We start from the raw sequence: 13531 nt of genomic DNA on the forward strand, positions 1-13531 counted from the left end.
GCCGGGCCCTCCTGAGGGCTTGGCTTAAGACGTGCCCCTGTCACGTGTGTGGGACGGGCCGCCGAGGGCTACAACGCAAGGCAGTCTCTCTCCCTGACTTGGGGCACCCACGGGAGCCTCTGAAGGTCCACGCTTCCTGGCAAGGACATTCCTGAGATGTCCAGACCCAGCCCACGCCTGCCTGTGGCTGACGTGTCACCTCCAGCCTACAGGAGTGGCGAGATCTGTTTTCGAGATGTAATCTTAAACAAGCCCCCCCCCCCGAAAAAGGAGATAAATAAAAGCAACCTTTTATTAGTAGTAACTTAGTCGTGTGCTTGCTTTTTAGGCTACACTTCTAATGGAGTCAGAAAGAGCAGGGAAGCTGTCCCGTGGGACACCAGAGGTGCACAGGAGGGGGCAGGGGGTGGCCGTCACGTGACAGCTGTGGCCTCGCACTGGCTCCGGCAGCCACGGCACGCCACCCACGTGGCCGGGGAAAGTGACGCACCTTAACCTCGGCCTGAACACCACTGCCTGCGAGATTCGGGTCCCACGCCCTCCGGCGGCCACCCAAGGTCCCAAGGAGGAGCCCCTCACCAGCCTCTCATTCGCCGCTCCTGCCAGTCCCTCCTACGCCGCAGGCGCGCCACCGAGGAGTCCCCGGAGCCGCCCTGCCCCTGGGCCCCCGGAAGACCCTCGCTCCCACCCCACGCCCCCACCCCTCGGCCCGGGACACACTTCCACTCGCGCTCCGAGAAGCAGGTCGCGCGTCCTCTGCTGGCCGGCCGCCCAGCCCTCCCCTGAGCCAGTGCTCGCCCTCCTGTCCAGCGGGGTGCGGGCACCGCAGAGGCAGGGACGCTCTCTTCATCCCCTGCCCCTGGCCCAGCGCCGCGTACAACGGCGGCTGCACTCTCACTGCACGGCCGTGTGGACACCTGAACACAATGAACACACTTGGGCCTCCTGCCTCCCGGCCCTTTTCTCTCCTCTTGGCCACGGCTCTCGCCCTCGGGCCCCAGTCTAGAGCCCACTCAGACAGAGTCTTAAAACACCGTACAAGGAAAAAGTGCACGCTCCCTTCCTTCCCGCTTAAGGGCTGTCCCGTCCGGTAGCCACCGGCCATAGGTGGCTGTTGACACTACAATCGAATGAAATGAAATGCAGTTAAAAACTCGGTCCCTCAGTCACACTGGCTGCATTTCAAGCCCTCAGCAGCTAGTGGCCGCCGCACTGGGCGGTGCGGACACAGAGCATTCCCGCCACAGCGGCCTCGTGGGCGGCACCGGAGGGTTAAGGTCACCAGGGTGAAGGCGGCCAACCCGAGTGGGCGGCACCGTGGGGCGCCAGAGCAGCAGGGGCCCCGGTAAGCACGGATGGGGCAGGGGCAGGCCCAGGGAGAAGGAGACAGGAGCATCGGCCGACCCCCTCTGTTCTACCTACTGCTTTATTTCCGTCCTGTGGTCCAGGTGCCGGGCGCCGGGGCTCCTCTGGGCCAGCGAGGCGCCGTAGCCGAGTCCCTTGTGGTTGGAGAGAGAGGGGTGGGGAACAGGGAGGAGGCGCTTGGTTAAAGTGCGCAGTGGCAGAGGGGGCTGTACATCCTTTGACGTCAGAACGTTGACCTACACTGCCTCGGAGGAGTGCCCTGGCTTTCCTCCCACCGCTCTTCACTCAGACCCCCCGGAGGGTCGGCGCCGTCTACCCGGAGAGGCTGCATCACCCGCGAGGAGGGGGCTTCCAACGGCAACTCGTGTCCCCCCCACCCCGGTCAACACAGGCAGCAGGTTCCGGGAGGTGACGGCAGCGCGCCCCAAAGCTGACCAGTGTTGAGCTGCAAGCTCAGAATGTTTGAGTCACGGGCTCCCAGACACAGCGTGGGCAGCTGCTTTCACTGGGCGTGAGGAAACTGAGGGGCAGCGAGGCGCAGCCCCCCGCCCGGGGGCACAGCCTCATCAGAGGACCCAGACCCAGGGCGCTGGCCTCCAGCCCGCCACGGCTCCCACGGGGACCCGAGGGAGACCGTGCCTCGAGCTGGTGGCGTTTCCCGGGGTTCACGCAAGCATTTCCTCCGCCGCCTCTCTCTGGCGCCCTCTCTGCCTCATGGGATCTGATCACTGTGTGCACTCATATCCTTTACGGATGGGCACAGAGACAGCTGCCAGCAAGTGTCCAGTCAGCCAGCACAACATGGAGAGGGGCCTTGAAACTCTGGCGTTGGGATTTTATGCAAAAATTACAGTTATGGTGGGAGAAAGACGGTCTCAAGACAAACCCTTTTACGACTAATGCCGGCCTAGTTATATGAGGAAAAGATGCCCCAGAATCACGAGAACGGAGGCCAGGCACTGGCAGTGCTCCTCCGGGGAGGGCAGAGGGGCCGCGCCACACTCCGCGGGCTCAGCACAGGCCAGCACGGACCCCGTGCGTGGGAAGGGCACCGGGCCCCCTGCAGGGTGCCCCTGACTCCGCCCACTCCTCCGTGCAGCGGTCTGGCGGCTGAGCCTCACCAGCGCCAGGGCACAGACCTGCGGGCGGCAGAGGCAGAAAGGCCGCCGAGCGTGGCAAGGGAAGAGCTGGGTTGGAAAGCCAACCCGGCAACCTTTAGCTGCGCATCCGTGAGCAAAGCACTCAACCCCGCTCGGGACCTCTCCTCGCCTGATACCGAAGCTGGCCGTCTGCCTCTGAGTGCGAGGTGCCGGCCGGCAGTGCGGAGTGGCGGTGCTATCTGCACCCCCAAAAAGCTCTGCTGGGCCGTGCAACAGACGTCTCTCTCATGCATGCAGTGTGCTCGCGCGCGCGCACACACACACACACACACACACACACGACAAAGAGAACATGAAAGACTAAACCTGCTACTAGATGCTCTACTTCATAAGTACATTCAACTTCATTTGCTCTGTTAGTCGCCGAGAGGTAATCTTGTTTGGTTGTGACTGTCCCAGCCCATTCAGAACACCCATGCGTGCTCTCCCACTCATGGTGTGGTGTCACACAGACCTTAACAAGGAAACGGTGCGTCTGTGCACAGACCGGGTGGGAACGGACTGGCAGGAGCACATGCGAGCTCTCCCCGCCGATCCCCCAGGGGAGAAATGACCCAGCTGGCTGCCCCATCACGAAGCAGGCCCAGCAAGGCGGCAACATGCAGGACGATTCAACAACTTTTCTTTGCCCTGTGGCGACCTGCTACCGACACGAGTCACACCCAAAAAGTACAGGCAGGCAACCTGACCCCTGTGCTGTGTCAGGTGTCGGGGTGATACCGACGTCTCCCAGGACTACCTGCAGCTAAAACGACGATGTCTCTTTTCCCCGATGTTTTCTTACCCATCCTCCGAATCTCCGCCTTAGAGTATCTGCTATTCACTTCACTTCAGTTTATTTTAAACGATTCCCCTCACTTCCACTGGAAAAGTCGAGGGATTTTAGGTGACTTTTTTTTTAAAGGTGGGTACAATTTGCCAAATGACTGACCTCGATAATTCTGACGATGTCCCGCGGACCGGTAATTTCAGGGTCGAACTTCACGTGGGCCTTGCTGGTGGCGAGGGCCACGGAGGCGTGGGTGACGCCCTTCGTCCTCCTGAGTCTGGACTCTATGTTGTGAACGCAGGAAGCGCAGGTCATGCCGGTGACCTGCAGCACAGGAGGACGGGAACCCCGCTGACCCGGGATCCAGGGGTGCACGGGCCGCCACAGCCTGCGAGCCCGTCCTCCTTCCACAGCGGCCCCCGAGGCCCCGCACTCCCACCTCCAAACCCGAACCTCCCCCCAGGGGCTTCAAGCAGATAAGCTGTGGGTGCCCCCCAGCTCCGGTGCACAGGACGCAGCCACTTGACTAAGCAGACGGCAGCGACGCAGGCCTGACGTTGGCTCTTGCAGCCACCCACCCACACTCCGTCTCCGTCGCCTCTCCAGCAGCTCCAGAATAACAATGCGTGCCCCCTCCCCGCCTCGAAAGGCTCAGGATGCACAGCTCTCCACACCCCCTGGGCTCTCGAAACACCCTCTGCGGTCTCCGGTGTTGCTGGCCTCCTGGCTGCGGCTGCGGCCGAGGCCCCACTGCTGCGGGGCTCTGCTCACTCCAAGGGCAAATGGGTCAGCAGCTCCTCACGACCAGAGGGGAGCATTTAGAAACTGAGCGATCGAGCTGACGGGATTTGCAGAGGTCTCAGAGCGCGGACAGGGTGCTTCCGGGCGAGAGTAAGGAGCAGCACAGGGGAAGACGAGAGGCGTGGCGTGTCCAGGCAACCGCCAACCGCCAACCGCAGCAAGGTGCAGGAGCGCGCCCCTCTGGCTGGGGGCCCGTGAAGACTCCCGGGCACCCGACCGGACAGGGCTGCTAAGCCAGCACCCGGTGGGCAGTTGGGAGGGTCCTGAGCACCAGGACGAGGCTAGAGCTGCCCCTGGGAATCTGCACCAGGGACCCAGCATCAAGTACTAGAAGAGAGGAGAGAGTCCAGTGTGGAACTGGGGGAAAGGAGGGGCGAGCTCACCTGTGATCGGAGTGCGTGCGCCCTGGCGCGGGACCCCAGACACAGGCCGGCAGGGGCCCGCGGCAGAAGTTTACGAGGTCTGCAACTATTTCAGCGGTGCCTGTACGCTCTCCTTTTACTTGTATGGTGATGACAGGTACCGTGCTTTACACGCTTGCAGCTTGCCAGGCACCATCCCGCTCACACCAACCCTGCAGAGCAGGCCTCAGTACCCGCAGCCCCGAGAGGTTTGGGGGCTTGTCCAAATCACACGCCAGGGAGCGGCAGAGCTGGGCCCCGGGTCTGCACTCCCAGACTGCTGCCGAGAGCATCCTCAGGCGACCGTCATGGAGCAGGCGAGGACACGCCCCTGCAGCGCGAGAGCCCGAGGTCAAGCCCCGGGGGAGTGGCGCCAGTCTGTCACACCACGCTGTGTGACCCGGGAAACAGCCGTGGGACATTCCACCCCTGTAAAGTGGGGCAGCCAACCAGACACCCCACTCTTCCAAGCGTCCGCAGCCAATGCTTCCCAGAATACCATTAAATACAGACATCAAGCGTCTGAGCACACGATAATGCAACTACTGACACTGCTTAATTAAAAAAGAAAAAAATGCAGCAAAAACAAACAAACAAACAAACAACAGTGCTCCAGTTTCACCTCTGCCAACAACATCCTCGATTCAGATCCCCCCGGCAGGGTCTGAGTGGCGGCCGACTGCAGAGGGACACATGGGAGGCCCACCCACAGCGGAGCTTGGTTCCCCGGAGACACTGCCTGTCGGCAGGTCCAAGTGCCACCCGAGTCCGAGGTTCTTTCTCCTCAAACACGCACTTACCACGGCAGCGACAGACACAGGAAGGAAGTAAAAGACCCCTCACCTCAGTAAAACAACATTCCTCAATTTCTGTGGGTTTCTCCCCTGCGTCTGCTTTATTTACGCAAAACAAGCTTTGTAGACCTAAGTGCTTGTAAACACAGCACATTCTAAATACTAGACGTGCCTGCTGTTTTCAGCGATTCGTTCACGTGCAGCTGGTGACAAGGGACAGACAGGCCGCCCCGCGCTGCCCCCACCCCTGCCACCCCGCCCGCACAGGGAGCAGCGGCTACCCTTGGTGCTCACCACAGACTGCGCGCCGTAGAGCAGCTGCGGCCCCTCCCAGATGCCCCCTGCCCACGTACAAGCCCTCCCCATCCGAGCTGGCCGACCTGCTGGCGCACCGCCGCCCGCCTGGAGACACCACCGACCAACACTCCAGCTTCCCTCCACGCAGGCTTTGTGGGGCGTGCTCACACCCTGCTCCCTCGAACCACCAGCTCAGGACAGTCGAACAAGGCTCATCTTCCTCCGATGCCCCCGCCACCTCCACCTCCTCGTACCTGAACGTGCCCAGTGGGGCTCACCCCTGTGACCCTCTGACAGGACGGACATCCCTTTGCAAAACGAACCGGCCCTCGTGGGCCTCACCAGCAAACAAAAACGCCCAACGGCAGCAGCGCACAGGACAGATGCAGAGGGGGGCCGCAGATGGGGCGCAGCCCACGGCCCCAGCCCCAGCCCCAGCCCCAGCCCCCGGCCGGGGGACGCACTCACCAGGAGCTCAATGTCGCCGTCGGAGCCTTTGTAGTCCTCCAGCACGGCCGCCTCAAAGCCCAAGTCCTCGATGAGCCCAGCTATCTCCAGGGGCTGGATGACCTCCGGGTCGTACTTGACCTCTGCCTTTCCGGCCATCAAGGCCACCAACACGGAGAGAATACCTGAAACCACCAAGCTACAGCTGTGACCCTCCAGTGAGGTCCCCAGGTGGTCAACGCAGCCCAGCAAAAACCCCACATCTGCCCCAAGGTCTTTGGAACAGTGGCTCTCAAACTCGGCTGCACATGAGGGTCGCCTGAGGGGGCTCTGAACCACCACCGCGCTGGCCCGGCCCAGACCCGATGAGTCAGAGTGTTCAGGGGGTACCAGGTATCTTTCTCTGAAGCTCCGAAGGCGAGTCTAATGTACGGCCACGCGTGTAAACCGTGTTCTAGAACAATGCTTCTCATGCTTTAGTGGGCACACGAACCACGCAGGGGCCTTATTGAACAGCAGACTGGTTCAGCGGTCTGGGGGCGTGTCCGAGGTTCTGCCGGTCAGCCCAGCTCCCAGGCAATGCAGGCACTGCTGGCCCGGGGACCCCCTTTGGGTCAGACTCTAGAAGACATGGGTGGGCGCATGCACCTCAAAGCAAGGGGCCCAGCCTGCGGCTAGCAACCGCTGCTATGTAACAGGTATACAGGGCCCAGCGGAAGTTAACGCCTGCTTTGAGTGTGGTCGGTAGGGTAATAATACATGTGTAATGATTTATAGGTTTAATTTGAACATGTCACCTAAGCTGTCCGATGGTGTGCTTGAGTGTGATGTTGTTCTGTTACAGAATCACATGCCTATGACTTTGTAATAAAAGATTTTGTAACAAAAAAAAAAAGGGGGGGGGAAGGGCGTTACTTGTGCCGGACCCTGTACAATACTTTCTCTCCAGTCACTTTCAGATAAAGAAAAATAACTTGCAACATGGTCTTCCGCCCTGTTTTCCTGTGTTTGATCACATTCAGAAGTGAAAAAGAAACCCCACTGACTCTCTGGTCAACACCTTTGTGTTAGTTTAAGGGGTTGGGGGGGGCGGCGCACGGTTCATTCAAATGGATGAAAGCCATGATGTGCTCTAGAAAAACGCCACACGGGACGAAAACGAGGGATGCGGGTCAGGGACAGCACCCAGGCACTGAGGGACGGGTCGCTTTTCCGGGCGGCCAGTCCGTGGGTGACAAAGGGGAGCCCCAGAACGCCTCACCGTGAGCGTGGTCATTCTAAGGCCCCGGGAGGCGGAAGAGAGGCGGGAGAAGTGCCATCCTAGCCCAGGGCTGGCTCCTGGAGCCAGGGAGGCAGGCTGGAGGGACGCCTGAAGTCCCCAGGCGCGAGGAAAAAGTTCCCTAACTATGGTGGCAGAGGAGGGTCGTGGTTAAAATACTTTCCGAACAAAAAGTCGAGACGGGATTTTTTGCTGCACGTGCAGGTTTAAGAGAGCACTGGAAATGCGGTTTGGGACAGGAGACTTCGCCAGGCCCAGGCACGCTGCAGTTTCCCGAGACGAGAAGACAGAACATCTGAAACCGGAACTTCGCAAAGCACAGGCTGTGCATTCACTCGACGGCGAGAGGGCGGCAGGGTCGGAGGAGAAAGGTACAGACGCCACGAGGACGAGCACCCTGAGGAGACTGCCCACCCACGGGACCTGCCGGGGGCTCCACCCTGGGCTGTACCCTGGACGTGGGCTGCACCCTGGACGTGGGCTGCACCCAGGCTTCCCCGAGGCCAACCTGGAGACACCTTTTATCCCAGGCAAACCGAACGCCCCTCAAAGAACAGATGCCAGCAGCCCCGGACATCAGGCAGACGCGTATCCTGTGTGTGACACGAGGCCCGTGCCACCGGGCCCTGGGGGCTCCTGATACGCGCGGTCCGTGGAGACCAGGCAGGGAGCGCCCGCAGCACAGCGCTGCACCGCCAGCCGCTGCGCCCCCGGGGGAAAACGCGGGCGCGGGCCTCTCACCAGCTTCCTTCTGCAGGCTCCGCTCTATGGTGGACACACAGGACGCGCAGGTCATGCCTGTGATCTGCAGGAAGCACTTCTGCGGAGCCGCTGGGGCGGAGGCTTGCGGCAGGGGCTCCGCCTTGAGGCCAGGGCTGTGCGCTGGGGGGGCCGTCCCGGCGGGAAGAGCCACCTCCTGTTCGGACACAGGCGTGCCAGCTGCCGTCTGCGCCGGGGCGTCCGCCGCCCTGAGCTCTCCAGCAGGGCTGCTGGAGCCGTTGCCTGGAATGGAAGGTCAGAAACCGTTCAGAGCAGAACGACACAGTTGGGGTTTTCTTCACCGCAGCCGGTGCAGGCCTGGCAGTGCGCAGCTGAAGGCGCTTCCCATCACCGTCTCTCTCTCCCCAGCACCAGGGACAGAGGCGCACGGTCACAGACACGCGGCGTGTGCCGACACTTCAAGCACGGAGGGTTCCGGCCAGGTGGATGCTCCAATTACATGAGGACAACACTGAGGAGAACTCACCCACCACTCTGCAAAGCACACGCGTGACCCCCTTGAGTGTTCAAATAGCTATGTGGTAAAGACGGCTACCATTCCCATTTTAAATAATTTCACCCAAACCCCTCGGGGCGTAAGCAGTGAAGCTGGCTAGCTTTGAGCCAGGTTTAGCTCCAGGACCCGTCCGTTTCACTGCGGTCACCTTCTAACCAGCAGAGGTTCGCTCTCTCCCCATCTCTCCCCAGGACAATCAAGACGACCCCAAACACCTTTACTGCGGTGTGTGCCTTTTTCTCCTTGTCGGCAGGAGGCCTGCATGTATTCCGGACACGACTCCTCTGCCAGGAGGAGGGTTGAACGGCACATTATCGCTCCGGGTCTGTGGTTCGGGTTTCCCTCCCACCTAACGAGGTCTCTTCTGATAAAAGAAGTCCTCGATTTAACGGGCCCAGCTCGGCAATCAACTAAACAATGTCCGCGATCGGCGCACTGTGCTATTTCAATGTATTTGTCTACATCAACACTGTGAAAATATTCGTGATATGTTCTTCTCAAAGCTTTACTATTTTTAACTATTATTTCTTAATCCTCACCTAAGGATATGTTTACTGATTTTAGAGAGGAAGGGGGCGCGGAGAGAGAGAAATATTGATGGGTTGCCTCCCATACGTGCCCTGACCGGGGATCACACACACAACCCAGGTATGTGCCCTGACCTGGAATTGAACCACAACCTTTTGGTGTATGGGACGATGCTCCAACCAACTGAGCCCCCGGCCAGAGCTAAAAGCTTTATTATTTTAATAAACTTCCACATTCAGGCCTATGATATTCTTCAAATTAACTTCTGTGTGTGAGGTGGCAGTCGGGGGTAATTTCTTCCCACCGGGGTACCCTACTGATCCGGCTCCACACACAGAAGAGGGAATCCTTCCCCCCCCTGAATTCGGAGGATGAGGGTGCGGGCATTCTGGGGGCCACGACCCTGCCTTTCACCCATGTGTACAGCGGTGTGGGCAGCTCTCTCAAGCAGAAAGGACGCAGAGTGTCTGCGGCACTCCAGGGGGTCACACTGTTTCGGTGACACAAACTACCTACGAGAGGATGCAGAAAAGACAATCACGCCCTCTAATGATGAAACCCCGCTGGTGAACCCACAGCGGCAGAAGACACAAGTTAGAATTAGCCCATATTGACAACAGACAGTGACTTGTAAGTCTCCCTTCTGAGTAAATCTCACATCTCGGGGTGTTCTGCTCATTTGCTGAAATGTGCTACAGCTGCTTCTGCTCACGTTAAGTAAGAGTCCGGCTGGTCGAAACTTTCAGTCCGTTTGTGGAAGACCCCCCCGCCCCGCTGCCCCGCTGGGAGCCTGGCCTTCCAGGGTCCCGACCGTGTTGACGCAGAGACTGTCCCCTCACTCAGGGGCACGGGTCGCCCTCCTGGACTTCATCATGGTTCAGAATGACTCCACGCCTGGAAACTCAGACTCACAAAATCTATTCTATGGCCGCCTCTTAACACTCCGCCTCCCATACCCATCCACCCTCCTACATCTGTCCACCCCCCGCCCCTGCGGTTTCCCCAGTCCATCACCCGTTTCCTGGATTCGCCTGCCTTTCTACCCAAGTAGGACAGTCAACAATTCCAGTGATATCCGTGCTACCAGAGAATCTCACCTTCGCTAGCCTGTAATTTACAAATTGCTATTCTTCAACACTGAGGTAGGACTCAGTTAAGTTCCGGGCTTCGGAAGATTGCGAAAGAAAGTTAAAACAAATTAACAAAGACCCAAACAAGCTCATGCTCCTGGGACCTTTATTAATCTACGCCAACATTATGGTGGGCCATGTAAATTGATTAGGCTTTCTGGGGAAGTCTCCTTGGTAATGAGTATTATCAAAAACAATACCTCAAACAATGCCTGGTACTCAGTAGGGGCACAGTAAATATTTGTGACGGAATTAAGTAATGTTTATACCCTGTGACCCATCATTTACACTTTCAGATATTTAATAATTAAGTACCTGCACAAAGGTTTAGCCTGCACGATGCCTGTCAGAATTATTTACAATCACCAGCACACAGAGCAGGTGGACGCGATGTAAGAGGGAACTAAGTTGGGGTACCTCCGTGTGACGGGGTGCTGTGTGGCCACAGAGCGTGTGGCGCTGCAGACGTAAGACTGGAACGTGAAAGAATGATTACGGTAAATTGCAGCAAAAAGAGATCACAACACTAGGTACGATACAAACCTACATATTTCTAAATACAAACTACAGGCGCTATGCGCTGAAGTGAACCGCGTGGATTTTCGGAGAGGAGAGCTCCAGACAGGGAGGACAGCGAGCAAGACCCCGGGTGAGAACTCGCCTGATCCGAGGAATCCGAAAGGGTCAGAAAGGTCATGGGTGGTACAGGGAGCCTGTGGCCCCCGCAGGGGGAGATGTTAGCAGGCGAGCTGGGCGGGTTCGGGAGCATCAGCAGAACAACACGTCTCTGTGAATGCTGGCAGGGACCACACCGCAAGGCTGAAACCCAGGGAGCAGGGGCTCTTCCGGGATCCTGGAGACAGTGGACGGCGGCACCTGGGGCACGCCTGCCCGGGGGCCTGCGCCGCCTCCTCTGCCCAGGGTGCCCGACGAAACCCCAGCCGTTCTGAGACCCCAGCCAAGCCCCGCTCCAGCACCGCCTCCGCCAGCACGTCTGGGGGAGCCCCACAGCCCAGCGCTGGATTTCCTCCCAAACCCCGAGCGCACTTCACCTCCAGTAGCCCCTCCTCGTCTCTGGGACCTGAGACCCCCCTGAGAACACAGACGGGAGGGCTGAGCACGTCACGGCAGCCAGCACTGCGCCGGGCCGGGAAGACCCTCGCACGTGCAGTGCCGAGGGTGGCATCACACACGCACAGCAGGGAGAGGCCCGCGTGACACAGGACAGATGGCTTTTGCTCGCACTTCGGCGACACATCCATCCACCTGTCCACCCACTCAGCCGTTCATTCAAAAAAATAGTTCCCACAAAAATCAGCGAACAGATGCAGAGCTGCTTTCTAGACAGAAGCCAGGGCTACATGCATTTTCAGCTGTCCAGTTGTAGCCGCGCAGAAACCTTATTTTCGTTCATCTGGCCTCTTATTTTGAGTTTTTTTTCCTTCGACTGGAATCTTCCTCACCCATCGCCCTGACTCGCCCACCTCCCTCCCCCTTGCTTAACCACGACGCCTTCGGGACGACCAGGCTCTGGTCTGCCCGTGGGAGTCTCAGGACAAGGTCCTGCCCTGCTGACCACAGGGACAGAGTTTCCAACCCAACGGAAGACAGTGTGGTGGCCTCAGCTGTGTTTTAGCTTCCGACCCAGGCAAGCGGAAGAATCCGCAGAACGAATCCTTGCGAAGTTGGACAGATCACCTCCATGGCTGATGTCAACACCAAGTGTGATGATCAACTACCCCGACCCTGGCACCCACCAGTCAGCAGAGACGACCCCGGCTCCCTTTGTCACCACGATTAACAAGTTTTCTCCATATAATCCGTCCCCTGGAAGCCATCGGGGAGCCAGGTCTGTGAGCACGAGCTACCTGTGACTCCGGGCACCGCGCCATCCCCTGAATCCATCCTTCCTTTCTTGGCCGCGAACTCCTGTTCGTGTCTTATGGGGCTTTGGTGCGCACGGGCGAACAGACCCCTTCAGCCTGGTAACACAGTAAGCTGGCGGAGACTCGAAGCCTGGTGCTTGCCTATCGCTCTCACACCCTTCCCTCCCCTCTCTCTCTGCTCCACGGTCAAGGGTCCTGTCTCCGCAAACCACTTTTCCCAGGCGCCCTATCAACTGGTTTCTGACTAAACTTGGCACATGGGAGGTAAAAAGTGGGAAATGAAGCCCTGGCCAGTGTGGCTCAGTGGGTTGGGCGTTGCCCACAAACCCAGAGGTCGTGGGTTCGATCCCTGGCCAAGGCACAAGCCCGGGTTGTGGGTTCGGTCCCCAGGTCGGTCCCCAGCGCACAAGAGGCACCCAGTCGATGTTGGTCTCCCTCTCTTTCTCCCTCCCTTCCCCATCTCTGGAATCAATAAAAGAAAAAACATTTTTAAAACTGGTGGGAAATGATAGTAGAGAAAGGAGGAAAAATGAGCGTTACCCATCTGTCCGCTGGGACCCCACCTCCTGGTCACAGCCTTTCCCTGAGTAGTGGCAGTGTCACCAGCTGTCACCAGGAGACCTTGTCCTGGGCTCTTGGAACGCCCCTTCCTCAGACTCCCCCTGGTGGGGGTTGGCTTCTGCTGCTGTTAATCTCTTGGGTTGGGTTTCCTTTCCATTGTTTGGTTTTCAGCTCTTTAGAATCTCTGTAAATACCGTATCTTGCAGTGTACAATGTGCACTTTTATGCCCAAATTTTTGAGGAAAAAATAAGGATGTGTATTATACACGGGTGGTACTAATTCTGTATCTATATACATGTTTTTAATTCTCTATGCTTATGCATTCAAGTGTAACTCTAGAAAGCAATGACAATATCTGTATACAAAATAATACCCTGGGACACGGTCATCAGTTTTGTTCTATAATATAAATAAAAAACTGAGTTACAAAATTAAAACGAAGGGTTTTTTCCCTGACAAGTTGAAGCCAAAAACTTGGGTGTGTATTCCACAGGGGAGCGCATCAGACACAGCAAACCACGGCAGTTCCCCGGGTTAAAGCCCTCCGCCGGGCTGCCCTGGGACCTTCGGGGGCCGACCCACCACGTCCTCTCTCATCTCCGTCACAGATTCCCACGCGTGCGCTGGGAGCTACTTCAAAGGAGAAACAACAAAACGCGTGGTTTGAAGGCTGTCCCGCAGGACTTCCTGCTCAGTCCAGAATGAACCATCACATACAAACGATGCCTTTTTAACATTAAGTGGCCATCGAGGGCAGTCACCAGCACACGTCCAGTTTATCCGAAACTAAGACGGACAGGTACAGTACAGCATGTCCAGCTAAAGTGGAATTTCAC

At 58.2% G+C, this 13531-nt stretch overlaps 1 protein-coding gene across 1 annotated transcript in view; it reads right to left on the minus strand.

Moving 5' to 3' along the window:
- The window catches only part of ATP7B (ATPase copper transporting beta), a 52427-nt gene that overhangs the window by 15373 nt on the left and 23523 nt on the right, over nt 1-13531 (minus strand). Inside the window, exons 4-7 of the mRNA XM_045839247.1 lie at nt 8055-8315; nt 6056-6219; nt 3457-3618; nt 1423-1499 (exon numbers count right to left, since the gene is read on the minus strand). Of these exons, the coding sequence (XP_045695203.1) occupies nt 1423-1499; nt 3457-3618; nt 6056-6219; nt 8055-8315 (664 nt within the window). The remainder of the gene's footprint in view (nt 1-1422; nt 1500-3456; nt 3619-6055; nt 6220-8054; nt 8316-13531) is intronic.

The sequence above is a fragment of the Phyllostomus hastatus genome, unplaced genomic scaffold, assembly GCF_019186645.2.
Source record: "Phyllostomus hastatus isolate PE091 unplaced genomic scaffold, TTU_PhHast_1.1 phas_contig_29, whole genome shotgun sequence".
Lineage (NCBI taxonomy): Eukaryota > Metazoa > Chordata > Mammalia > Chiroptera > Phyllostomidae > Phyllostomus > Phyllostomus hastatus.